The sequence below is a fragment of the Microcaecilia unicolor genome, chromosome 14, assembly GCF_901765095.1.
Source record: "Microcaecilia unicolor chromosome 14, aMicUni1.1, whole genome shotgun sequence".
Classification (NCBI taxonomy): Eukaryota; Metazoa; Chordata; class Amphibia; order Gymnophiona; family Siphonopidae; genus Microcaecilia; species Microcaecilia unicolor.
Genome location: NC_044044.1, coordinates 37,429,168 through 37,454,788, shown reverse-complemented (window position 1 = coordinate 37,454,788; position 25,621 = coordinate 37,429,168). Strand labels below are relative to the sequence as shown.

The window sequence follows — 25,621 nt, the reverse complement described above, 5'->3', positions numbered from 1 at the left end:
CAGCATTTTTCAAAATATAACTGAGATATTAATGCACAGTGATAATGTGGATGCAGCAGCTGATAGTATGTTTTGGACATACCAAGGTGCCATCTGCTGGGGGAACTGGCTTCAGCTTTTTGACAAACCTCCTTGGACAGGGGAAAGGAAGGGAAAGTGAAACCAAAAGTGAACAGCAGAACTGTTCCTGCAGCCCTGAGGAATACTTTGATTCTCACTGTACCTTCTGTGGATTTTTGAGATCATACTGAGGAGGAAAAACCTATGGCAGTGAACCATAAGAGACCCTGTTTGGGATTATTTTAATGAAGTGCCTTTAGCTCTGGATAAAGCAGACATCTGTGTGCAATGCAACAGAGAAATGCAAGACCCGGGGATCTGAATGACACGGCCTCATGAGAAGTGCACCTGCACATGAATCACAGTCAGGATTTCGATCTAACCACAGTACAGAAACTGTACTGACCACTCTACTAACCAAATTTAAGCAAGCGATAGCAAAGGGAGATAGCATTTGTGTGTTCCTTTGTGAAATAGTTATTCCTGGTGGACATGCTGCAAGTTACTTGTTTCTCCATTTCTTTGTACATATCTTAAAAAAGGTTTCATGTTGAGCAAACTTTTGTAAAATACTCAAGGAATTCTAAATATGCTGGTATAGACGGCCCATTTTCTAATTAGATACCGTATGCAAAATTGGGCTTTTAAAAAGCCTCGTAAGTAGTTTCCCAAGCAAGATGCTCTAGGCGATGGCTGACAGTAATTTTTGGCAGAATCCCTCATTAGTGATGCTATCAGGTGAGCAGTATGAAATGGTGTAGCTTATAAAGCAAGCACGTAATTAAGCACTAAGGAATAAGCCATATGAAAATCTGCACGTGCTGGTTCAGATTATAAAGAAAACGTGAAGGCAGTGTTAGCAGTATATTGAGCTTCAGTATTCTTACAGGAAAATGCTGTGTTTTGCCCCATCCTTGGCCACCTTTAAATCTAGACTGAAAGCCCACCTCTTTAACATTGCTTTTGACTCGTAACCACTTGTAACCACTTGCCTCCACCTACCCTCCTCACCTTCTTCCTGTACACATTAATTGATTTGATTTGCTTACTTTATTTCTTGTCTATTAGATTGTAAGCTTTTTGAGCAGGGACTGTCTTTCTTCTATGTTTGTGCAGCGCTGCGTACGCATTGTAGCGCTATAGAAATGCTAAGTAGTAGTAGTAGTAGATAGCATACTTCTTCTGCAATTCAACATGTCCAGTGCGTTTGACTTGGTTAATCATGAAATACTGCTAAATATCTTAGAATACTTTGCAATAACAGGAAACGTACTTAACTGGATCAAGGGTTTCTTAACAACAAGAACATAACAAGTGATATCAAATTCGACAATATCATCACCTTGGAAATCAGAATGCGGAGTCCCTCAAGGATCTCCACTTTCACCATCCCTTTTCAATTTAATGATGACCCCATTAGCCAAAACATTTAGCTAACCAAGGCCTTAACCCTTTCATTTATGCAGTTGATGTTACGATTTATATCCCATTTAAACATGACCTAACAGAAATTACAAATGCACTCAACGACAGCTTCCATATAATGAACTCATGGGCGGATACTTTTAAATTAAAACTCAATGCTGAGAAAACACAATGTCTCATTCTTTCATCACAACACAATAAGTACAAACCCACTAAGTTAAACATCCCTAGCTTTACCCTCCCCGTCTCAGAAACTGTGAAAATTTTAGGAGTTACAATTGATCGCAACCTTACATTACAGAACCATGCGAAAATCACAACAAAAAAATGTTTCATTCCATGTGGAAACTCAAAAGAATGAAGCCTTTCTTCCCAAGAGAAGCATTCTGCAGACTGGTGCAATCATTGGTATTATGCCAGCTAGACTACTGCAACGCCATCTATGCTGGGTGCAAAGAACAAATTATCAAAAAACTTCAAACTGCAAAGAACACGGCAGCCAGACTCAATATTTGACAAAATGAAATATGAAAGTGCCAGTCCCTTACGAGAAAAACTGCACTGGCTCCCTTTAAAAGAACGCATTGCTTTTAACGTTTGCACCCTGGTTCATAAGATCATACACAGTGAGGCTCCAGGATATATGTCAGACCTTATTGACCTACCAATCAGGAACTCTACCAGCTCATCATGTACATTCCTGAATCTCCACTATCCAAACTGTAAGGGACTGAAATATAAATTAACATATGCACCCAGCTTCTCCTACATATGCACGCAAATTTGGAATGAATTACCAAAATCCATTAAAAATAACACACGACATAGTGACCTTCCGTAAACCTATTGAAAACTTATTTAAGAAAGCATACAATAATAATTCATCCTAAATGCAAATTAACAAAACGCATCTATACAACATGTATTAAGTAGTAGTAGTAGAAATCAAGATAATTTAGCAAAAACAGTTGAGATATAGAGAATACTACTACTACTACTACTACTTAACATTTCTAGAGCGCTACTAGGGTTACGCAGCGCTGTACAAATTAACAAATAAGGACAGTCCCTTTAATTTCCAGTTTAATTTTCTTGTTCAAGCTAATTTTGTCATGAATGAAATTTAACCTATTACCTTTAGCTCTTATCATAAGACAAACTTTCCTCCTGTAACCTAACCCAATTTGTCCCTCTACCTCAATGTATTTCTCCTATCCGGAACTGGTATCACCACTTACAGAACTAATGAGCCTGCAAATAGGTGGGAAAATGTGGGGTACAAATGTTATAAATAAATAATCATGCCTGGGCATGTGCGATCTTCAGATTAGTACACTGGTTCCCAACCCCACAGCCAGTCAGGTTTTCAGGATATCCATAATGAATATTTATGAGAGAGATTTACATGCAGTGGAGCCAGTGCATGCAGAGATCGCTCTAATGAATATTTATTGTGGATATCCTGAAAACTTGACTGGCTGGGGTGCCTCCAGGACCTGGTTTGGGAACCACTGGATCAGTAAATATTCCTCCCTGGCTCTAACTTTTCAGTGGACTTCTGAAGTTACTACGTGCAAATTTAACATACTACCAGCTATACCAGTCAAAAGCTTGCTGACTTGGTGGTTTAATTTGTAAATTAGGGTGCTCAAGGCCTTGGTAGAGGGCAGCTCTCTGTCTCCTAGGTGGTTGTTTCTCTACACTGGATAATTGTGGACATGGTGCCTGACAGGTGATTGTGTCTCTTCACTGGCCTCTGGTTATTTTCTTTGCCACACAGTTGTCCTGCTGCCTGAGGAGTTGTTCTTGGCTTGTGTTCTAAAATCAGAAGCCTCCTGTACGCAGAAAGCATTGATCTGTAATTTAGGACCTGCTCTGGGCCTTCACACTATCATCTATTCTGTGGGCTAATTGCTCTAGTATTAGACAAAACTCTTTATCAAGTTGCTTCCTGATTAAATACAGCATCTGCAAACTACGGCCTTCATATCCTAAAAGCTCTTTGTAGCCCTCAAGGATGAGCAGGTCACCTCTGCACAGGATGGAGTCTGTCTGCATGCATTCCTTTGCATTATTTTCTCTGGTGTATTTGCCACTTTGTAGTCAGTGGAAATTGCAGCAGCTGTCTCATACCAGGCTCTTGATCTGCTGAGCAGGTCTGCTATGCCCAGGTTATAGGGTCTTTCCTCCTGGGGGCATGAGACTGGCAGCTTTGTGAACAGGGTCATCCGCTTTGCCATTACAAAGCGCTCAGCAGTGTCAGCCATCTGGATCACGCTACTGTCTCCATGTTTGAGGAACCAAATTCTCCAGTTCTTTGCTTTGGCCATCTTATTCTGGGTCTCAGCCTTGTGATGTCCAAGCATGGTAGCTTTTGCAGGGAAACTGAGGACAGAAAAAAAAGCAGGCTGAGAATGGGCATGGATTTACCTGATTATGGTATTTTTTTATTGTGTGTGTGTGTGTCTGCGCTGTCCCAGCCCAGCCCCTTGCCATCTCTCGCAGTCAGATTGGATTATTTTAGGCGAATCTGTTTGCAGAGGTGCCTCCTGATTCTGGAGAACAGCAGTAGAACCACATTAGAGTTAACCCTAGCTGAAGTTTGCACTAATTCAGCCACATGTCTGACATGTGCACAGGTTTTGCTGTAGTTTAGGAAAATAAGATTACGTGAAGTTGCCATGGTTGGAAATGTGCTGGTCCAGCTGTGGAATCAATGGTCAGGGGCCTGATTCATGGGTGTCTTTTCCCCATGGTTAGTGTCTACTACTACTAATTTTCTATAGCACTATGCAGTGCTGTACACATAGGGTAGTTTTTCTGTCCCCAGAGGGCTCACAATCTAAGGGTTTTTTTTTGTACCTGGGGCAATGGAGGGTTAAGTGACTTGCCCATGGTCACAAGGAGCTGCAGTGGGAATCGAACCCAGGTTGTTAGTATCAAAGCCTGCTGCACTAATCATTAGGCTACCCCTCCACTCCCTAAAGGCCATGTGTCTCGATTTCCTTAGCCGAATGGTCCTGTCAGGACTGGGAGCCTCTGGGTAGGAGAGAGACGTGTCCTCTGCCCCCTCAGCTTATATGGAAGTACAGGTTGATAAACATTAGGATCAGCATCATGATCTTCAAGCCTGTTGATGTTCTTTAAGCCAGCATTGACGGTATATCTCAGCCCAGCCCATTCCGAGGAGGAGGGAGACTACATGAGCAGAACTGAATTTTTGTGGCTTTTCGTTCAGCCCTCTTGAATTTTTCAGACAGAAATGATTTGAGTACTGTCCGAGAGGTGTAATTCCTGTGAACTGTGCTCCTTGGTGGGCTACTGAGAGCGATTCCTGAAACTAGACTAGAGAACTGGGAGTTTGGGGGAGGCATCTGGGACTGGGGGCTCAACTAGGGAGAGGTAAGCATGGACGGCTAGCCCTTGTGCCTGGGGCTGTGCTCTGTAATAAGATGATATAATTTTGGGAGCGCTCAAGGGGGTTGGGGGGCTTCCATATTCATCTTCTTGAACCTTGGCGAGGATGATGGTAATTCCCAAGCACTGCTGTTTCTGTGCTTGCACAGTTTCCCCAACCCCTGCCACCTCCCTCCTCAGGTTCTCAGCAGATCCTTTATCAGGTGTGGCTGACTGTTTCTGGAACATTTACCATGTCCTCCTCCGCTCCTCTTACAACCATTTCACCAAATCACATGTTTGCCTGAAAGTGCCCTTCAGGAATGTCAGCTCCTGGGTGGGGAGTGGGAGCTGGATACCTCTGCTGCTTAGCAGCTCTTTGGCTGTTTTATTCTCTCTGGTTTTCCACCTGCTGAAAGTTTAATCTCTGCTGTGTTTATAATCCCATTCCTGGCACTGATTGGTGGGAGGGCAGGTCCTGCTCCTGAGCTAATGCTGGGGACAGGGGTCATTCACACTTCTGGCTCCATCCTGGTAGTCATTTTATCCTGAATACAACACCACTGGCAAGGAACAACCTGCCCTTCCTGCAGACCAGCTAGAAAATCTTGACTAAATACTGTGCATTGCTCCTTTGAAGGTTATGTGGCACTGTGTACGCATGGAGGTTAGTGCCAGGTATCGATGGGCCGGACTAAATAAAGATTTGATGTGGCTTTGCTCTTAGGGCCAGGTTTCTCTGCGTTGTAACACTGGATTCACAGGGAGTCTGTTCTCCTGTGATCTGAAGAGCATCTGGGGACAGGGAGTCCTTAAGCTCTGCTGCTCTCTGTGTGCCAAACCTGGTAAGGATATGGAGGCAGTGACCCTCCTGAGCATCTCTCCTCTCCAGAGAAATCAGAAGCCTCTGATTATCTTCTGTTGAAGCTACTGAGTGCCGTCATGCTAGGAGATGTTTGGAGATGGAGCAAAAATCCATTGCTGCTATTTTCAGATTGGAAGGTTAGGTTTTGCAGCAGGTGGATGAAGAGGACAAGAGCACACCCCATGTCTTGAGGTTTTATTCTGCTCACTGCTGGGAGCTTTCCAGCTTCATCTGTCAGTGGCTAAGGACTGACACCTGAGTTCAGGCCTAGACAGTGTCCTATTGTGGATTGGTTAAAAAATTGAAAAAACAGAGTAGGGTTAAATGATTAAAAGGACAGCTCTTTCAGTGCAGGGAGGTGAATAGTGGAGTGCCACAGTGATCTTTACTGGGACCAGTGCTTTTTTTTTTTTAACAAATTGATCTAAAAATGGGAAGAATTTTATTTCTTTATTGGGATATATTAACCGCCTTTTATGAAGAGATTTCACCCAAGGCAGTGTACAGTATGAAGATCAGATTTGCAGATGATTCAAAATTATTCAAAGTTTTTAAAAGAATGCAGACTGTGAAGAACTGCAGGAGGACCTTAGGAAACTGGAAGACTGTGCATCCAAATGGCAGATGAAATTTAATGTGGACAAATGCAAAGTGATGCACATTGGGAAGAATAATCCAAACCATGGGTACCTGATGCTGGGGTCCACTTTAGGAGCCAGCACTCAAGAAAAAGATCTAGGTGTCATTGTAGACAATACACTGACATCTTCTGCTTAGTGTGTGGCTGCAGCCAAAAAAGCAAACAGGAGGCTAGGAATTAGGAAAAGATGGAAAATAAGACCAAGAATATAACGCCTCAGAATCGCTCCATGGCGCAACCTCACCTTGAGTATTGTGTTCAATTCTGGTCGCTGTATTTCAAAGAAAGATATAGTGGAATTTAGAAAAGATTCAAAGAAGAGCAACCAAAATGATAAAGGGGATGGAACTCTTCCCGTATGAGGAAAGGCTAAAGAGGTTAGGGCTCTTCAGCTTGGAAAAGACAGCTGGGGAGGGAGGAGGGGGGGGGGGGAGAAGATGACTGAGGTCTACAAAATCCTGAGTGGTGTAGAACGACTGGAAGTAAATTGATTTTATTCTTTCAAAAAGTACAAAGAGTAGGGGGCACTGAATAAAGTTACATGGAAATACTTTTAAATCAAACAGAAGGAAATATTTTTTCACTTGGCGTATTAAGACCTGAGACTTGTTGCCGGAGGATGTGGTTACAGCAGTTGATGTAGTTGGGTTAAAAAAAAAAAAAAAAAGGTGAGAAAGTCTTGCTAAGATGGGGATACCCCACAAGCCGTCCCTGGGTTTGTGAACATGTGATTTGGTGTGTTTGTGCAGGCTATGGTCCCCCGCAGGCTGCTGGTATTCCTCGGGGGTATTACAAGAGTGTGAGACTGGGTGCATGATTGTGACTTTCCAATCTCTTTAGAGAATCCTGCAGGTGGAGCCCCAGGGGTGGGGGAGAGGAGGTAGGCATTTATTCATTGTCTGTAGGACCAGAACATGGCATGTTTTACTATCTCTAAAGTGTTAGTGGCTCGGAACTGAGGCGGGCACCACATCTGGCATTTATATGTTCCTAGTGCACACCCAGACAATCTGGTTTTCAGGATATGCCCAGCGAATGAGCAGGAGAGAGATCTGCATGTTCCTTGTGGGTCTCCTGAAAACCAGATTGGCTAGTTGAGAACTCATGTCCTACATGAAGAATTAGCTCGGGAAGCAAGGTATCTTCCCACAGTAGTGCGTATAATAAGGACAACTTGTCTTTTAGCCTGGCTGTGGACATGTCTTATGAAGGAGACTGGCTTGTAAAAGTAGACATGTTAAATGAGAATCCCAGTGGGATTCTGTGGTTCTGCTTCCAGTCCCCCCTCCCCATCCCTTCCATGTTTGTGTGAGGTGGATACTCAACTGTCAATATGTATGAAGACTTTATAATAACACAAGTCTGTTTGCTCTCCTCTGCCTCTTCCTGAATCCCCTTTTCAAACCAATCTGCCCCAAGATAAAATTAGATAGGGCCAACCAAAGCCCTGGACAGCTCCAGGCCTGTGGAAAACTGTGGATGATAACAAACAATTTATCTTTTTTCTTTTTATTTTGCAGAATCTGCAGCGCCAGTACATGGACAGGAGTGTGAATGGGGCAATGGCGGAGAAGCAGAACCAGCTGGACTATGGTGTGCAAATCCGTTTTATCGATGATCTGAAAGAGACAGCGAGGCTTCAGAAGGCCCGGAGCAGACCATCCAAACCCAGCTCCTATGGGGTAGCTGTCCGGGTCCAGGGTATTGCTGGGCAGCCATTTGTAGTGCTGAACAGTGGTGAGAAGGGGGAGTCCTCATATGGGGTCCAGATCAGATCGGATAACAAATATGGAGGGTCGCTTGCGGGCACCCAGGCTGCTGCACCTCTCCCCTCTGATCCAAGTGATGCGTTTCCTCAGTACAAAAAGGCCCCGAGCTCGCACAGCTCCGACTCTGAGATCCCTGACAACCCATACGCGGCCAGCAAGGACTCCCAGCGCTACACACAGAGCATCTCTCAGTACAGCACTTCCGATGAAGATTCCAAAAAGGCTTGCAGGACCCAGACAAAGGAGGCTGGCAGGGGATCATCTCAAAAGAGCAATGGTACCCCATCCTCTCAGGGAGAGCGCTCTAGGGCCAGGGAGGAACTGTGGCGATCCTACTCTCAGGGCTCTCTGCTTCAGCCAGACCTGGAAGATGACCGTGAACGGAAGCATGGGGAACGCTCTGCCCTGCCCGCCAGCGATGCCACCAGGAGCAGCAGTGTTACAAATCTTACCAGCAAGGCAAGACTGAACAATGATCAGCCCATCGACAGTGTATCAGGGTTGAGATCTGTGGTGAAGCAGCAGTCCACGTCAGTTGACATTGACACAAAGCCATTATCCTCTGTGGACTCCCTGATCAACAAGTTTGATGTGACAGGGCAACCACGAGGCCGGACTGCCAGGAGAAGCCGGATCTGTCCAGACGAGAGGAAACGGTCACAAAGCCTTGACAGCCGGGTGTCCTATAGTGACACTGTAGAGTCCAGGGAGCTCCCTCCGGCTTTTTGGGTGGATTCCCAAGGACTGAGTGATGTCGGCAGCCTGAACAGACCTTACAAGAGAGACTGTCCAGAGCTGTCAATCAGCAGGTCCAGAATGACCCAAGAGTGGGTGAATCAGGGCCACAAGAAGCCCCAGATTGAAAGCCGGACACAGAAGCTGCAGGCAGAACTGCAGGTAACTGGGCCTTAATGGGCTTCTCATGTCTCTCCAGTAATGTTGTATTGTGCAGGGCAGGATTAAGACCTATATAAACTAGATAACATGCCTAGGGCACATCTTTTTAGGAAGGGCCATCTCAGAGGTGTAAGGCAAGGACTCTCATGGCAGTTTTGCTTTGGTAAATCAGTTAATGATTTGGAGGGCGGGAAGAGGTGCAGCCACAGCCAGTGCTGTCCACAGAAGTCTGTCCATTCTCCCCATGCTGGTTGCAAGCAGCACCTTTTTCCCTTCTGCCACCTCCTCTTTCAGAACCATGTGGGACCCCTTCTGTGGCAGAGTGTATTTATATTACATTGGAGTGGGGAGGTGGAGCCCAATGTGCTTGTCTGTCTTCAGTCTACCAAAGAGTTAATCCTGCCTTGATTATTATCCACAGTTAAGAACTTTTTTTGCAATCCACGACCTGTTTGGTGTTTATGAAGCAGTGTTAAGATCTGTTTATCTCTTGTCTACAGCTGAAATCGACCCCAGACCTCCTGAAGGACCAGACAGCAGGCAGCAGTGAGAACATGAAGGAGCTGATATACAGTATTCTGAAAGACGGGTCAGCATTGTAGGCCTCTATGCCTTCAGGCCTCTTTTCCTAGTTTCTCTTCTCTCTCCTCCATAGATTCTCTGTTCACTGTCATTTAGGGTGTTCTTGGCTGTTAACTTCCCATGGGTTAGAAGTGTAGGCTGCTCCAGATGTGTCTGCTCTGATCTCTCTGTGTTTCTGTGTTCAGGACAGCAGACAGTGAAAGCTCTGTGAAAAGGAAAAGCAGTCTGGTGTTTGAGAAGCTCCAGCCCTTCATGGTAAGTTTATTTATTTGTTACATTTGTATCCCACATTTTCCCACCTATTTGTAGGCCCAATGTGGCTTACATAGTACCGCAGAGGCGTTTGGAGACTCCGGTGTAAACAAATACAAAGTGATGTTGTGTTAAGATAAGCACTCACAGCAAGTCCTCAAGCTCTGGCTTGGTCCAAGGGGAGTCTCTGTTGGGATTCTAGTCAAAAGGCTCTCCCTCCTGACGAGATGGTGACTTGCAGCCTGTCCTGCTGCTTTTTGGATATTATTTGAAGCCTTTGAAAGTTTTGTGTCTGGATAATGAGGGGAGCTCGGTGAAGAGGTTACCTGCCAATGTTTCCTTGTTAAATCTATATTCCTGGCAGAATGGAGATGGTTCCCTGCTCCCAGGCATGTGATGGCTTCCTGTTTTTCTGCAGGCTGGCTCCTCCGATAGCACAAGGAGAAAATTTTTCTTCACCCAACGTGTAATTAGACTCTGGAATTCGTTGCCGGAGAACGTGGTACGGGCGGTTAGCTTGACGGAGTTTAAAAAGGGGTTAGATAGATTCCTAAAGGACAAGTCCATAGACCGCTATTAAATGGACTTGGAAAAATTCCGCATTTTTAGGTATAACTTGTCTGGAATGTTTTTACGTTTGGGGAGCGTGCCAGGTGCCCTTGACCTGGATTGGCCACTGTCGGTGACAGGATGCTGGGCTAGATGGACCTTTGGTCTTTCCCAGTATGGCACTACTTATGTACTTATGTACTTTCCCAGAAGAATGAGCTGGAGAAGAGGGTGGCAGAGTTGCAGCAGCAGCTGGACCAGGAGACCAAGGTACTACCCCCTTCCCCCCACAAAACCTTCCAGTTTCTGCTATGTGTTCAGGTCACCAGGTCTGGACTACTGGGGGAGGGGTTCAGATGATATTGGGCCCTGTAGATTATAGTGGGACCCTCCAGTACTTCAGGTCACACGCTGTGTGACTCCATCTGCTATTCATTACCTTATACATTGCCTGTCTATTAACGCCCTCTTCAGAACCAGTCGGGAAGCAGTTTCTGTCAGGTACTTGTGACCTGGCTTGGCAACAGGATACTGGGCTAGATAGACCATTGGTCTGACACAGTATGGCTATTCTTATGTTCTAACTCAGAGGTGAAGGCTGCCATTGCTTTAGAATAAATGCATTTCACATGCAGAAGTAACTGGTGAGGTCTTTCTTGGCTCCTTTCCCCAGCAGCACATCAGAATGGAACCTGGCAAAGTCCAGCCTTGGGTTGGCACACACAACCTGGAGATTGAGCTAGAAGAGAGAGTGGAGGAGTGCAGTCGCCTGAAGGAGGCCTTTCAGAGGAAGCAGAAGGAGCTGAACGACATCTCGCAGGAGTGAGAGCTAGTGACACCTGCCTTTCCCCACTGAAATATTTGTGGGTCAGATGGTGCCCTCCCCTCCCTTCCTGGGGCAGTTTAATGTTGGATTGAGGGAGGGGACAATAGCTGGACTCTGAGCCCACCGAACTGGTGTTTGATGTAGGAGACAAGAACTGGGCTGTGGGCTGGATGGGTGCCTGCCAGACTTGGGGGGGGGGGGGGGGAGGGCGCTATAACTGAGCTCTGGAATGGGTGTTTGCCAGACTGTGTGTTGGGGGGGCAGTAGGTGAGCTCTGGGCTGGATGGATGCTTACCAAACTGTGCATGTGGAGGGGTGGGGAGCAGTACATGAACTCTGGGTTGGATGGTCTGCATGCCCTTTAGGACAGGAATGTGCTAATAGAATCTCTCTGTGGTCTCTACAGACTGGTGGAGCTGAGGATGGATAAGGAGCATGGAGAAACCAAAATGAGGGCTTTAGAGACTGAGTTTCTGGACCTGCAGGAGGAGCTGGCTGTTCTACGGAAGTCATCGGGAAACTCTGCAGAGAGAGACTCACTCTTGAAGGTACGAATTCTGTTTTAACTTCAGGGCTACGAGGAAGGCCATAGCACAGGTGTATAGGGGAGAATGAGTCTGGGAGGGGGTGAGGTGGGGCATCTGATCTTCTGCCTTAGGTAAAAAGGATGTGAGGGACATTGAAACTCAGAAGTTCAGGCACACATGAACCCTGTGGAAGGTAACCCATGCATATGAGTTATTTAGCAGTGCACAAGAAAGTGATTTTGCTCTTTGAAACTGAGGCAGACTGCTGTGTCGGTGCTAGGGTGGATCATTGGGGGGATCGGGGGAGAACTGGTACTGCTTGCACACTCACATTTGTTCCCCACCCTCAGGAGTTGCAGGAAACCCAGGAGGAGCTGGAAGAGGCCTTGTCCCAGAAACGGAAGCAGGAGGAGCTGCTGCGTCAGAGAGAGAGGGAGCTGACGGCACTTAAGGGTGCTCTGAAGGAGGAGGTGGCCAACCATGACAAGGAGCTGGACCGAGTGCGGCAGCACTACCAAAAAGACATGGAGCAGCTGCAGAAGAGCCTGGACAATGTGTCACAGGTGAAAGGCCGGGGCTGAGGGAGAGAGATATGGTTAAGTGCAGTTCTCCATTTTTTACACACTTATCACACTAGAAAAACACTGTTGTTTCATTCCTGAGAAGCTAGAAATGACAAGTGCCTTCCTCAAAGAGCTTATAATGGAGGTGGGTCCCTGCTGCACTGGATGATAGACTTGGCCAAGGTCACAGGGAAAGTTTGTAGCAGAGGTGGGATTTGAATCCTGCTTTTCAGTCCACTGCTCTTACCATTAGGCCATACCAATCCATTGAGCACCTTGGGGGGGGGGGGGGGTGGATTTGGATACATTAGGGCTGGGGTGTGACTGGGGACATAATCTGGCTCCCATCCCTAGTCAAATTTTTTTCCCATTCTCACCCCATCCCCAGCATAAATGGATTTTTTTGTCATCAATACCACATTCTTGCGGATTTACCGTGGTCCCCATGCCTGAACACTTCTACTGGATCTCTCTGGCACTGTAGAGGCCTTGGGACTGGGTGGGGGATTGGATAGTTTCAGGGCTGGGGTGTGTGGATATCTGGTGCAGTAGACACCCTTGCAGTGTTTCTTATTGCTCGTAAGTTGTTACTGGGTGCGTTGATGAGAGATGATCTCTCCTCATATCCTTCATAAGTGATGTTTGAGCTCTGCAGCGAGCCCTCTCTTTAGGAAGTCGCTGTGCTTGGACAGCTGTATTTAGTACTGACTGTAGAAACCTATTACAACTTTTGGCCAGCGGCAGGTGGATGTTGAACTTTGAACCCCTGACTGACTGACCTCTTGTGTGTTATGTGTGTAGGACCAGGAGGGCTTAGAATCTGAACGTCAGAAAATAAACTCTGTGATCAGAAAGCTGCAGCGGGAGTTGGAGGAAAGCAGCGAGGAGATCGGACACTGGAAAGAGCTCTTCCAGAAGAACAAGGAGGAGCTGCGTGCCGCCAAGCAACAGTAAGGGGCTCCTCGCCATTGTCTGCCCCAGCTTTCCCACTCTGTCACTGATTCCCTCCCATTGCTTCTTTTGTCCCTTTTCCTTCCCTCCTTTCCCACTTAATCTGCTTTGCTCGTGTTTTGGATGGATTGCAGAGACTGAATCAGGGCTTTCTTCTGTGCCGCATTTTGGTTTGACGTTGACTCCCATTTAGCTGCGTTTTCTTCTTTCTCCCCCTCACTTCCCCAATCAGGCTGATGCAGGTGAAGCTGGAGAAGGAGGAATGTGAGGATGAGCTCCGTGAGCTGCAGGAGAGGTTCTCTGTAGTGCAGATGGATCACTCTAAGACTGGTGCCGTGGAGAGAGCAGAGACAGAGGCCTTGAGAACAGTAAGTGAGGCTTTGGGTGGGCAGGCGGGGCAGGGCTGCAACCTGGAATGCATTTGCTGCAGCTGCTGAGGACTGGAGTTGCTGGTGTCTGTGGGGCCAACCTGGGTGTGATGCACTGTATGCACATCCCTTAACTTCTCAGAATTTGTACCCCTTGACAGGAACGTGCACAGGTGCAGGAGGATTTGAAGCAGCTGAGACTGGATTGGCAGCGACAGGAGGAGCTGCTGCAGCAACGGGAACGGGAGCTGGGGGTGCTGAAGGGGGCGCTGAAAGAGGAGGTGAGCGGTCGGGACCGAGAGAAGGAGCGGCTCCAGCAGAGCTTCCAGAGAGACCTGCAGCAGCTGAAGAAAAGCTATGACGAGACCTCCAGGGTGAGGGGTCTAAGAGACCATTCTGGGGTCTTACAGTGTGGGCTCTGATCCTTTTGTGAGGGGCATCTTGCCCATTTGCTGACCTGGGGGCTGGGGAGACAGATGGATGATCTGTTTCCAGCCCCAGGGTTAAGATCTGATTTTTCTCTCTGCTTCCTATTTGTAGGTAAAGGGAGTAATAGAGGGTGAGAAAGAGGCAGCAGAGCAGATGAGGAAAGTGATTGAATGTACCCTGAAGGAGACTCAGGAGGAGAATGATGACCTGAGGAGGAAGGTCCTAAACCTGGAGGGACAGCTGAAGGAGCTGATGGCTTTCTCTGAGGATCTGCAGGACACCGAAGCCCGGCTGAAGGAGAAAATAGCTAAGCTGGAGGTAAAGGGCTTGTGTCCATCCCTGCCCCCTTCATTCCTAGCCTTTCACCCTGCTGCACCAAGTACCTGGGCCAGCCGTTCTGAGGAGGGTGTCACACCCCCACTCTAGCCATATCCATGCTATATCCGGGCTCTTGGATCACAGCCTTAGTTGAACCATTTGTACTGTAATCAGCATAGCTCCTGAAGTCTTAGGGGTCCTGATTATATTCCCTCTCACTCCTCTTTTCTCCATTTCTTTAAATAGGTTTTAGACAGCTGTATCTCCTCTTCCCCTCACTCTGCTGATGGGGGCTTGCTAGGACAGATGTTTGTCTTGCAAATAGCTGCCCCATAGTTGGAAACAGTGTTCAGTTCCTGTATTTTCACTAGGAGCGGGAGCTCTCCAGCGAGGCAGGAAAACGTCACTCCTTGTACACTAAACATTTGCAGAGAGCTTGTATTTTGGATTTCTCTTGGTTGGTGCTTGGGTGTCCTGTCCTCTCCATAAGACTGTTTTTGGCACTTTCTTTGGCAAGGGCTATGCTGTGTCTGATCCCTGCTTTCTTCTTGTAGATAGAGCGGAAGCGCATGGAGCAGTCACTGGGAGAAGCCACTGACCAAGAGCAGGAGCTGGCTATAGTGAAGAGGTCCTTGGAGGGCCGGCTGGAGGAAGCGCAGAGGAATCTGAACAAGCTGTCTGTGGAGTACCAGGAGCTGAAGGACAGCTACCAGGAGGAGCTGAGACAGAAGGAGCAGCTGAAGAGGATGAAGAGCGAGCTAGAGGAGCAGAAACGTTTGTTAGATAAAACCATTGAGAAGCTCACGCGAGAGGTAAGCTCCGATACTGTTGCCGAACTATCAGGAGAACTTGCCAGAATCCATCTAAAGTTTAAACTCTTCTATGCCAAGCTTCAGCAAAAGGCCTCTGTTTAGCATCCTGGACATTAAAAAAAAATGAACATTTTCACCTGGTTAACTTCTATAATATTATCTAGTCAGTGCTTTTGAATATGGGGTCCCTGGACCGAAGAGCTTAACGTGAAGGGAGGTGACACAGCATATGGGAGTGGATGTTAGAGTGGTGCAAGACTTTTTCAGGTTTCACAGGTCTGCTCTCTGACTTGTGGCCTAACACGGGGCTAGTGCTTTGAGGTATAGCATGCAAAAAAAGCTGGGTGATGAGTATCCTCTCTCTGTTATCCCCTCCCAGCAAAGGAAGAATGTACAGTGAGGAGACAGAAACCTTTCCCTGTTTCCTGCCTGTGTGGGCTCTGATGTGTTCCTTTCACTTCTCCGCAGCTGGACCACATATCAGATGAGTCCCGCGGCTCCCTCTTTCAGCTCCAGTCCCAGCTGGAGGAATACAAAGATAAATCCCGTAGAGAAATCGGGGAGTCTCAGAAGCAGATGAAGGAACGGGCAGTGGAGGTGGAGCAGATGCAGCAGAGCATGACCCGGTTACAGGAGGAGGTATGGCGGGGGACTGGGGCTCTGTGGAACTGCGAAGAGGAATAGTGCTGCTGAAATAACATAGTAACACTAAGTCTACAATTTGCAGTATATAAATGTTCTGGGACATTAACAGACTATTATGTTTGTTTTAATCACCACATTTCCGCTATTTCCCTGGACAGGTGTGGAATTGTGGGTCATTTAGGGGCTGCGACTCCCAGAAATGGGTCTTGCATGGCATTTTCCTGGAGTAGATAACAGGCTGTCCCAAGAGATGGCACCTTTAAACTCCAGTGAGCTTGATGTTCCCAGGAAATGATTTAGGAAGGCTTGTTTTTGTTCCCCAAAAGTACAAAACATTTTATACTGCTTATCCCAGAAACAGTGTATTTTCCCAAGTCCATTTAATATGTTCTATGGACTTTTCCTTTAAAAAGCCGTCCAAACCTTTTTAAAACTCCACTAAGCTAACTGCCCCTACCACATTCTCTGGTAACGAATTCCAGAGCCCAATTACACGTTAAGTGAAGAAAAAGTTTCTCTGATTTGTTTTAAATTTACTACATTGTAGCTTCATCGCATGCCCCCTTGTCCTAGTATTTTTGGAAAGCGTGAACAGACACTTCACATCTACCCATTCAACTCAACTCGGTATTTTATAGACCTCTATCATATCTCCCCTCAGCCGCCTTTTCTCCAAGCTGAAGAGCCCTAGCCGCTTTAGCCTTTCTTCATAGGGAAGTCGTCCCATCCCCTTTATCATTTTTGTCTCCCTTCTCTGCACCTTTTCTAATTCCATTATATCTTTTTTGAGATGCGGCGACCAGAATTAAACACAATATTCAAGTTGCGGTCGCACCATGGAGCGATACAAAAGCATTATAACATCCTCATTTTTGTTTTCCTTTCCTAATAATACCCAACATCCTATTTGCTTTCTTAGTCACAGCAGCACACTGAGCAGAAGGTTTCAACGTATTATCAACGATGACACCTAGATCCCTTTCTTGGTCCGTGACTCCTAACGTGGAACCTTGCATGACGTAGCTATAATTCGGGTTCCTCTTTCCCACATGCATCACTCGCACTTGCTCACATTAAACGTCATCTGCCATTTAGACGCCCAGTCTCCCAGTAATGTAAGGTCCTCTTGCAATTTTTCATAATCCTGCCGCGATTTAACGACTTTGAATAACTTTGTGTCATCAGCAAATTTAATCACCTCACTAGTTACTCCCATCTCTAGGTCATTTATAAATATGTTAAAAAGCAGTGGTCCCAGCACAGACCCCTGGGGAACCCCACTAACTACCCTTCTCCATTGAGAATACTGACCATTTAACCCTACTCTCTGTTTTCTATCTTTTAACCAGTTTTTAATCCACAATAGAACACTACCTCCTATCCCATGACTCTCCAATCTCCTCTGGAATCTTTCATGAGGTACTTTGTCAAACGCCTTCTGAAAATCCAGATACACAATATCAACTGGCTCACCTATATCCACGTTTGTTCACCCCTTCAAAGAAATGTAGTAGATTGGTGAGGCAAGATTTCCCTTCACTAAATCCATGTTGACTTTAATCCATGCTTTTGAATATGCTCTGTAATTTTGTTCTTAATAATAGTCTCTACCATTTTGCCCGGCACCGACGTCGGACTCACCGGTCTATAATTTCCCGGATCTCCTCTGGAACCTTTTTAAAAAATCGGCGTTACACTGGCTACCCTCCAATCTTCCGGTATCACGTTCGATTTAAGAATAAATTACATATTACTGACAATAGCTCTGCAAGCTCATTTTTCAGTTCTATTAGTACTCTTGGATGAATATCATTGGGTCCAGGAGATTTGCTACTCTTCAGTTTTTAGAACTGCCCCATTACATCCTCCAGGTTTACAGAGAATTCATTAAGCTTCTGTGACTCGTCAGCTTCGAATACCATTTCTGGCACTGGTATCCCACCCAAATCTTCCTCGGTGAAGACCGAAGCAAAGAATTCACTTAATCTCGCCGCTACGGCTTTGTCTTCCCTGATCGCCCCTTTTACTCGTTCATCTAGTGGTCCAACCGATTCTTTGGCCGGCCTCCTGCTTTTAATATACCTGAAAATGTTTTTACTATGTGTTTTTGCCTCCAACGCAATCTTTTTTTCGACATTCCTCTTAGCCTTCCTTATCAGTGCTTTTGCATTTGACTTGACATTCCTTATGCTGTTTCTTATTTTCAGTCGGTTCCTTCTTCCATTTTCTGAAGGGTTTTCTTTTAGCTCTAATAGCTTCCTTCACCTCACTTTTTAACCACGCCAGCTGTCGTTTGGTCTTCCGTCCTCTTTTTTTTAATATGCGGAATATATTTGGCCTGGGCTTCCAGGATGGTGTTTTTGAACAGCATCCACACCTGATGTAAATTTTTGACCCTCGCAGTCGCTCCTCTGTTTTCTTTTCACCATTCTTCTCATTTTATCATAGTCTCCTTTTTTAAAGTTAAATGCTAACGTATTTGATTTCCTATGTATAATTACTTCAAAGCTAATATCATCAAATCTGATCATATTATGGTCACTGTTATCAAGCGGTCCCAGCACCATTACCTACTGCACCAACCAGATCTAGAATTTTTCCTTCTTTCGTCGGCTCCTGTACCAGCTGCTCCATAAAGCTGTCCTTGATTTCATCAAGGAATTTTACCTCTCTAGCGTGCACCGATATTACATTTACCCAGTCAATATTGGGGTAATTGAAATCAACCATTATTATTGTGTTGACCAGTTTGTTCGCGTCCCTAATTTCCTTTAACATTTCTACATCCATCTGTTCATCCTGGCCAGGTGGAAGGTAGTACACTCCTATCACTATCCTTTCCCCCCTTTACACATGGAATTTCAATCCACAGTGATTCCAAGATGTGTTTTGTTTCCTGCAGAAGTTTCAATCTATTTGATTCAAGGCTCTCCTTAATATACAATGCTACCCCTCCACCAATTCGATCCACCCTATCACTACGATATAATTTGTACCCTGGTATGACAGTGTCCCACTGGTTATCCTCCTTCCACCAGGTCTCAGAGATGCCTATTATCTAATTTTTCATTTAGTGCAATATATTCTAACTTTCCCATCTCATTTCTTAGGCTCCTGGAATTCGCATATAGACATTTCAAAGTATGTTTGTTGTTCCTATTTACATGATGCTTAGTACTTGACAGTATAAATTTGCAGACTTTTGTCTGATTTTTTATTTAAGGACACCTGATCTACTACGGTCTCTTTTGCAACCTCACTATCAGGATACCCTATCTTCCCTGTTTTGGTGATATCTTTGAAAGATACCTTATCCCGAACCATGCGCTTTTAAGCAACTGTTGGTCTCCCCCCCCCCCCCCCCCCGTTTCTAGTTTAATAGCTGCTCTATCTCCTTTTTAAATGCCGATGCCGGCAGCCTGGTCCCACCCTGGTTAAGGTGGAGCCCATCCTTTCAGAATAGGCTCCCCCTTCCCCAGAATGTTGCCCAGTTCCTAACAAATGTAAAACCCTCCTCCCTGCACCATCGTCTCATCCACGCATTGAGACTCCGGAGGTTCTTACTTTCAGTGAAAGCCATGTGAATCGTCTCATCCAGGAAGTTGATAAAATTGAGAAAAGAGAACTCAAGAGTCTCTTTTAATTTTCATTTAATAAAACGTTTTATTACTCGTACCCACGGTGTCTTGAGAGTGTTGTGTTGTTCTCACTACTTTTTTGCTGTTCTTCCATTTTTTATCCACGTAGCGGATCCAGTTTCTCCACTCTTTGTTGGTTTTTGTTTACATATTTATCCTTGCCATTTTTAGGGCACAGACTGCAGAAGCCTGCCTGGCACTGGCCCCATCCAAAATTTCTGAAGTTGTTATCAAAGCCCCTGAATAGTTCCACTCCAGCCTATCCAAATCTATTCAGCCTTGATCAGGGCACAGACCACAGAAGTCTGCCCAGCACCAGATTTCCTACCTAATCTCAGCTAAGCTTCTTTAGATCCGATCCTTCTAAACAGGATTCCTTTGTGCTTATCCCATGTCCAATGCAAAGCGACTTAATTAACATAGTAAATGACGGCAGATAAACTCATTTTACATGGTCTGTGATACTTTATATGTATACCCAAGTTTGATTTGTCCTTGCCATTCTGAGGACACAGACCATAGAAGTTTGCCCAGCACTGTTCTTGTACGAAAAGTTCTGACGCTAACATCGAAGCCCCTTAAAATTTACACTCCAGCCCATCCGTATCTATTCAGTCATGATCATGGTGTACACCGTAGAAGTCTGCCTAGCACTAGTTTTGCTTCCCAATTATAGGTGTTGCCACCAAATTTCTGCTAAGATTCTGTGGATCCATTCCTTCTAAACAGGATTCTTTTGTGTTTGAATTTCACAACCGTTTTAATCTCCACCACCTCCCGCAGGAGGCATTCTATATATCCACCATCCTTTCTGTGAGAAAATACTTCCTGACATTATTCTTTAGTCGGCCCCCTTTCAGTTTCAATTCATGCCCTCTGGTTCTACCACCGTCTCATCTCTGGAAAAGGTTTGCTTGCACATTAATACCTTGAACATCTGTATCATATCACCCGTTTCTTCTTTCCTCCAGTGTATACATGTTTAGGTCAGCAAGTCTCTCCACGTATGTCTTGCTGAGTAAACCCCCTACCATTTTCGTCACTTTTCTCTGAACCGCTTCAAGTCTTTTTATATCCTTAGCAAGATAAAGTATCCAAAACGGAACACAGTACTCCAAGTGGGGCCTCACCAACCAGGGCCGCAGAGAGACTGGGCCGGGCCCGGGACAAGGCCGCCCCGGGGGGCCCGGCGCCATAGTCTCACCCACCTCCGCCACCGGGCCAGGCCCCTTCCACCCAAACCCCTGCCAGCAGAAGTGCTGTCTTCTGACTGTGGCGTGCGCGGCCCACACAGACGCGCTCCTCTCAGCTGATCTTCACTGTACTCTGCAGGGTTTCTGTGCGTCTGACGTCCTGCATTTATCTTGAAACAGGGTGGTTGCGGTCATGGATTAAAGTGACTTTGACTGCTGGACATTGAAATCCCGAATAGGGACTTGTCTGCACACTGCAGCCATTTTAATACACGTCACGTTAAAAACTGGGATCCCAGCAGGACGAACTTTAATCCATGACCACAACCACCCTGTTTCAAGATAAGTAGTGGGTTTATACCATTTTGAGATAAGCATTAAGTCCGTCTTCTCCTAGAGAAACCAATTTTGCATAACAGATTAGTACAATTTAGAGACAATAAGTGTGTTTATAACATACCGTTAAAAACAACGGAGAAAGGATAACATATCTCACACCCATTGGAATAGAATTGTATGAGATACTTTAGTCATCACTTCATTCAATATCGTAAGGAGAGGGAGGTTGGAGTGTCATGATGTTGAACCGGACTATCTAAGCAGTTTTGTACTGCGAGTGAGTCCTGCGGGACATGCCTAGCCACTGAGCACTATTTGCATATTATAAAAAAAGGAAAAAAATAGCACACAGTATCACCAAAATTAGTGTATGTTTAGTTGTTTTGTAGTTTTCATGGATAGGAATTAAACTTTAACTGCCAGACCCTCGACCATTCTTGGTACCTTCTGCAAGTGGAAAAGGAATGGTCCCAGACTATTGAGGGAGGGGGCCTGCTGCAGGGGAGAGCGGGTGTGGTCCTGCACTGGCCAGGACAGGAGCTAGAGGTGCCTGTTTCAGTTGTGGTCCTGGGTTGGCCAGGAGGGGGAGCACTTGCATAGAACGACTGTCCTGTCAGTTATTTGGAGCTGAGAATGTTTACTCATTTTTTATTTTTTCTGCTATGCTGTAGGTACAGAGGCTGAAGCAGGCTCTCCAAGATAGTCAGGTGGAGAAAGAGAATGCTGTACTGGACAAGGAACTGCTCAGTCAGCGCCTGCAGGCCTTGGGACAAGAGATGGAATCCAAGAAGCGGTCTCGGGATGATTGGTCACGCCAGGTCAAGGGGCTGGAGGTCAGTGACTCTTAAAGTATGACTTTTTTAATCAGACACAGTAATGGTGATCTTGCTTCTCCGCCAAATCCTTCTTTGCAATAATAGTAGAAACCAGAAAGCCTGGGCAGAAAAGCACACGGAGGGGCACTTAACCGGGCAGTGCCACCGAATATCCCAGTGACTGCCATGGTGCAGTCCGAGGACAGAGTCTGGGTGACGTTCAGTGCAGTCCTTCTGTCTTTTCCTGTTAACTATGTGGGTACAGCACTGAACATCGGTGGGTACCGCTGCTGACCCAGATATGGCCCAGCATTGAACATTCATATCTAAATTAGCTGGCGGTATCCAGTGTTAAAAAAAAAAAATACTCAGTGCCACTGGTGGAATAATGATCCACTTGTCCACTGAAGTTGTATCAGATGCTCTTGAATTCGCTCCCTTTCGGTTGCTTTAGCATGTCTGCCCCACCTGTATCTACAGGTCTCCCAGGGGAAGGGGATGGGGATTTGAGCTACCGTCTTTCTGAGGTTACAATTAAAGTGGTTTACACATTATATACAGGTACTTATTGTCCACTTGGGGCGATGGAGGGTCACAAGTGGTGCCACAGTTTGTGATTCTCTGTCTCTCCTTCTGTTCCAGGACAAAGTGAAGCATCTGGAAGTTGAGCTGGATGAGGAGAAAAGCACAGGCGAGTTGCTGACAGATCGGATCAATAGAAGCCGAGATCAGGTATGGTGTGGACATCTGCAGGTCATGGGAGTGCTGGGACGTTACGGGTAGTGATGCTGCTAAAACCTGACTTTTGACTGAGGGGAAGGAGCACTGAAAGAGGCCTGAGATAAGCTGAAACAAGTTTTTGTGTTCAAATGGAGGAGAGTCCAGGGTAACCGGTGAACAACCTTGATGTCCCAGAAATTTGTTTGTTTTTCTCTAGGCTTATATAAGGAATTTTTTTTCCTGCACCTCTGGTGCCTGACTCCACCCAGTATGTCCATCTTCTCATATGGCTGCTGTGCATGTAGACTCCTTTTTAAGTAAGCAGCAAAGAGAATTCCCCCACCCTACCTCCTGAGAGCCATGCTACTGAGCCACCACCCCTTGGGGCTTGAAAGCCAGTGGGCCACAGAACCACGGTTTGTAGGGTTTTGAGATCCAATTTTGTGTGTGACAACCTGGAAAATCGCCGAGGATGAAATAATAAAATGTTTTGTTGAAGATGAAAGTGACTGTATTTGTCAATAGTTCAGCTAGATCTATTTTAACATCATGCCTGGATTCTCCAGCTCTGTCGGGTACCTTTTGCAAAGGCAGAATCTTACGGACAGGGCGATTCAGCTTTCCTGGCTTGTGTAATTTATGTTTTATCCCTTTCTCAGATGGAACAGCTGCGGGCAGAACTGATGCAGGAGCGGGCAAGCCGTCAGGACCTGGAGTGTGACAAGATAGCCCTGGAGAGGCAGGTGAGTGTGACCTGGTGGTGTGGACTGCCTTCTCTGACCAGGTACCTATCGTCACTTTGCAGTAACAGGGTATGGGCTTGGAGTTGCGCTTTGCACTCCTTCTCCTAGAGGGTTTGCTGTGGTACATTATATCAGCAGCAGCTTTACCTGCATACCCCCCATCAGGAAAAACTGTCCCCTAGGCCAGGTTTAACCTTGTTTGTGTTTGACGTGCAAGATGAGCAGTCTCTCACTTCATGCAGCACAAATGGGAAGGGGGAGCCAGAAATGTGGAATGTATCCCCCCCCCCCCCCACTTCTAGCCCAGACTTGTGCTGCTGTAAACAAACACATAGACATGTGTTCCCTTGCCTGGTCCCCGAGCTATTCTTGTACTCATTCCCTGTAATTAGCAACGCCTGGCGTGTACTCTCCATTAACAAGAAACTATTACCTCAACATCTTAATTAAATGAACCTGATAATGCCACTTCTTCTGTGATGTGCATCCAGCCTCTCTACATGGGGTGGGGGGCCCTCTCTACATAGGGTGGGGGATAGAGGACTTGCATGTTTTCCACAGGTAGGTTCTGGCTCCATTTCTGAGGAAACAGCTGGTGTAATTACCAATAGGCAGGGTTTGCTCTGTGGCGACATGTTGGAGGAGCTTGTGGAGGTTTTCCAGAAGTTTATATTTTTATGTAACATCCACTTAGAGTTAATGTGAGAAATAAATAAAGCCAGAATAGAAATTATATAACTACTAGTCATTTGGCTGCATAACACAAGAAGTGATGACCCTCCGTGCTATGCCGAGCACTCACTGTGTTGTCTTTTCTCCTGGATCTCCTCTTGCTCTTTGTGTTGATGACCCACTGAGCTGCACAGTGCCCTCATTGTCTGCCATTCCTCCTGCTGGATTTCCTCTCACCCTCTGGATAATTTCCATTTCTGCTTTTTACTTGTGGCTGATTCAGAGCAAAGAGCTGAAGAACCGCCTGGCAAGCGCTGAGGGGCTGCCTAAGCAAAGTGCTAACGTATCTCAGCTGGAGGCCAGATTGCAAGAGATGCAGGACAAGCTACAGGCAGAGGAAAGGTATGAGGGGTGGGGTGAGCCAGGACCTGGGTTCAGTTCTCCCTGGCCTCATGGAAGGGAGATGGAGTCTGCAACTCATGCCACCTCCTGGCACCAGGATTCTCTTGTCATGCTTTTTCTGACACTGGTTTTTCTGTGATCTCCAGGGAGAAAAACACTTTGCTGTCCGCACAGCGGAAGCTGGAGAGGAAGGTGAAAGAAGTGACCATCCAGTTAGATGATGAGAGGCTGCAGGTCACTGACCAGAAAGACCAGGTGAGTATCACAGTGTGCAGAGAGATGCCTCTCCCTTCTACTATGACGATTTATCCTTCATTATTACTCTACCTGTCAGGCCTTGACCCAGTGTTTAAAATACAGCCCAGTGACCAAATGTCACAACCTGCCTCCAAATCCAATGTGGCAGGGGGGAGAGCACACACCACGCCCTATATGAGAAGCTATAGGCTATCCCCTTTCCTACTCGAGAAGGAAGATCTAGACATTCTTGGTATGTGATGAGATTGCCAGCCAGCCCCCCCCCCCCCCCAATATGAGAGGATCCATAGGACCACTGGTGTCAGATGGAGAATGCCACTCGCCCCCAGCACCAGCATGAGAGGATCAGTGGTGTCCCTTCTCTGAGGCCTAAGCTGTTCTGTGACTCCCTCCCTTAGTTAAACCTGCGTGTGAAAGCGCTGAAGCGGCAGGTGGATGAAGCTGAAGAGGAAATTGAGCGCCTGGAAGGACTGCGCAAGAAGACTCTGCGGGAGTTGGAGGAGCAGCAGGAAGTGAATGAGCAGCTGCAAAGCCGAATCAAGACTCTGGAAAAGGACGTCTGGTAGGTGATTGGGGGTGGGGTGTCCTTTGGGTGTGGATGACAGTCTTGGGATTCCCGAGGATGAGGCAGTGCTCCTATTCTCATTTACTGTCAAGTCATGTCCCAATGTTTCAAGATTGTAAAATTTTGTATCCCGCATCCGTCTGCTGCTAAACTAGAGTGTGCAAGTGCCCCAGGCAGACACAGTGTGTTGGTGTCTCTGAGCTGAGATACAGCAGCCTTCTCTTCCATCCAGGCTTGACCACACGAGAGCTAGGGCCCCCTGGGAAGCTTCATTCATGCAGCATACTGGCTCTTTCCAATAACCCAGTACTGGGGGTGGGGGGGGGGGGGGGTATATGGTGGCTTCTTCTGAGACAGGGGCAGAGAGCTGCTCTCCATATATTGCATACCGTTACAGGTCTG

The 25,621-nt window shown here is 46.3% G+C and overlaps 1 protein-coding gene across 4 annotated transcripts in view; it reads left to right on the top strand.

The window, feature by feature from the left end:
• The window catches only part of CGN (cingulin), a 36,824-nt gene that overhangs the window by 10,126 nt on the left and 1,077 nt on the right, over nt 1-25,621 (top strand). The window contains exons 3-22 of one of the 4 annotated variants that reach the window (XM_030187097.1): nt 7,907-9,052; nt 9,553-9,641; nt 9,820-9,889; nt 10,305-10,331; nt 10,634-10,705; nt 11,112-11,257; nt 11,668-11,809; nt 12,139-12,351; nt 13,153-13,301; nt 13,535-13,670; nt 13,832-14,044; nt 14,211-14,417; nt 14,972-15,229; nt 15,698-15,868; nt 21,716-21,877; nt 22,502-22,591; nt 23,239-23,322; nt 24,278-24,396; nt 24,543-24,651; nt 25,053-25,216. In XM_030187097.1, the coding sequence (XP_030042957.1) occupies nt 7,907-9,052; nt 9,553-9,641; nt 9,820-9,889; nt 10,305-10,331; nt 10,634-10,705; nt 11,112-11,257; nt 11,668-11,809; nt 12,139-12,351; nt 13,153-13,301; nt 13,535-13,670; nt 13,832-14,044; nt 14,211-14,417; nt 14,972-15,229; nt 15,698-15,868; nt 21,716-21,877; nt 22,502-22,591; nt 23,239-23,322; nt 24,278-24,396; nt 24,543-24,651; nt 25,053-25,216 (3,767 nt within the window). Of the gene's footprint in view, nt 1-7,906; nt 9,053-9,552; nt 9,642-9,819; nt 9,890-10,304; nt 10,332-10,633; nt 10,706-11,108; nt 11,258-11,667; nt 11,810-12,138; nt 12,352-13,152; nt 13,302-13,534; nt 13,671-13,831; nt 14,045-14,210; nt 14,418-14,971; nt 15,230-15,697; nt 15,869-21,715; nt 21,878-22,501; nt 22,592-23,238; nt 23,323-24,277; nt 24,397-24,542; nt 24,652-25,052; nt 25,217-25,621 lie in introns of all 4 variants that reach the window. The other 3 variants (XM_030187096.1, XM_030187099.1, XM_030187100.1) reach the window with 3 other exon arrangements.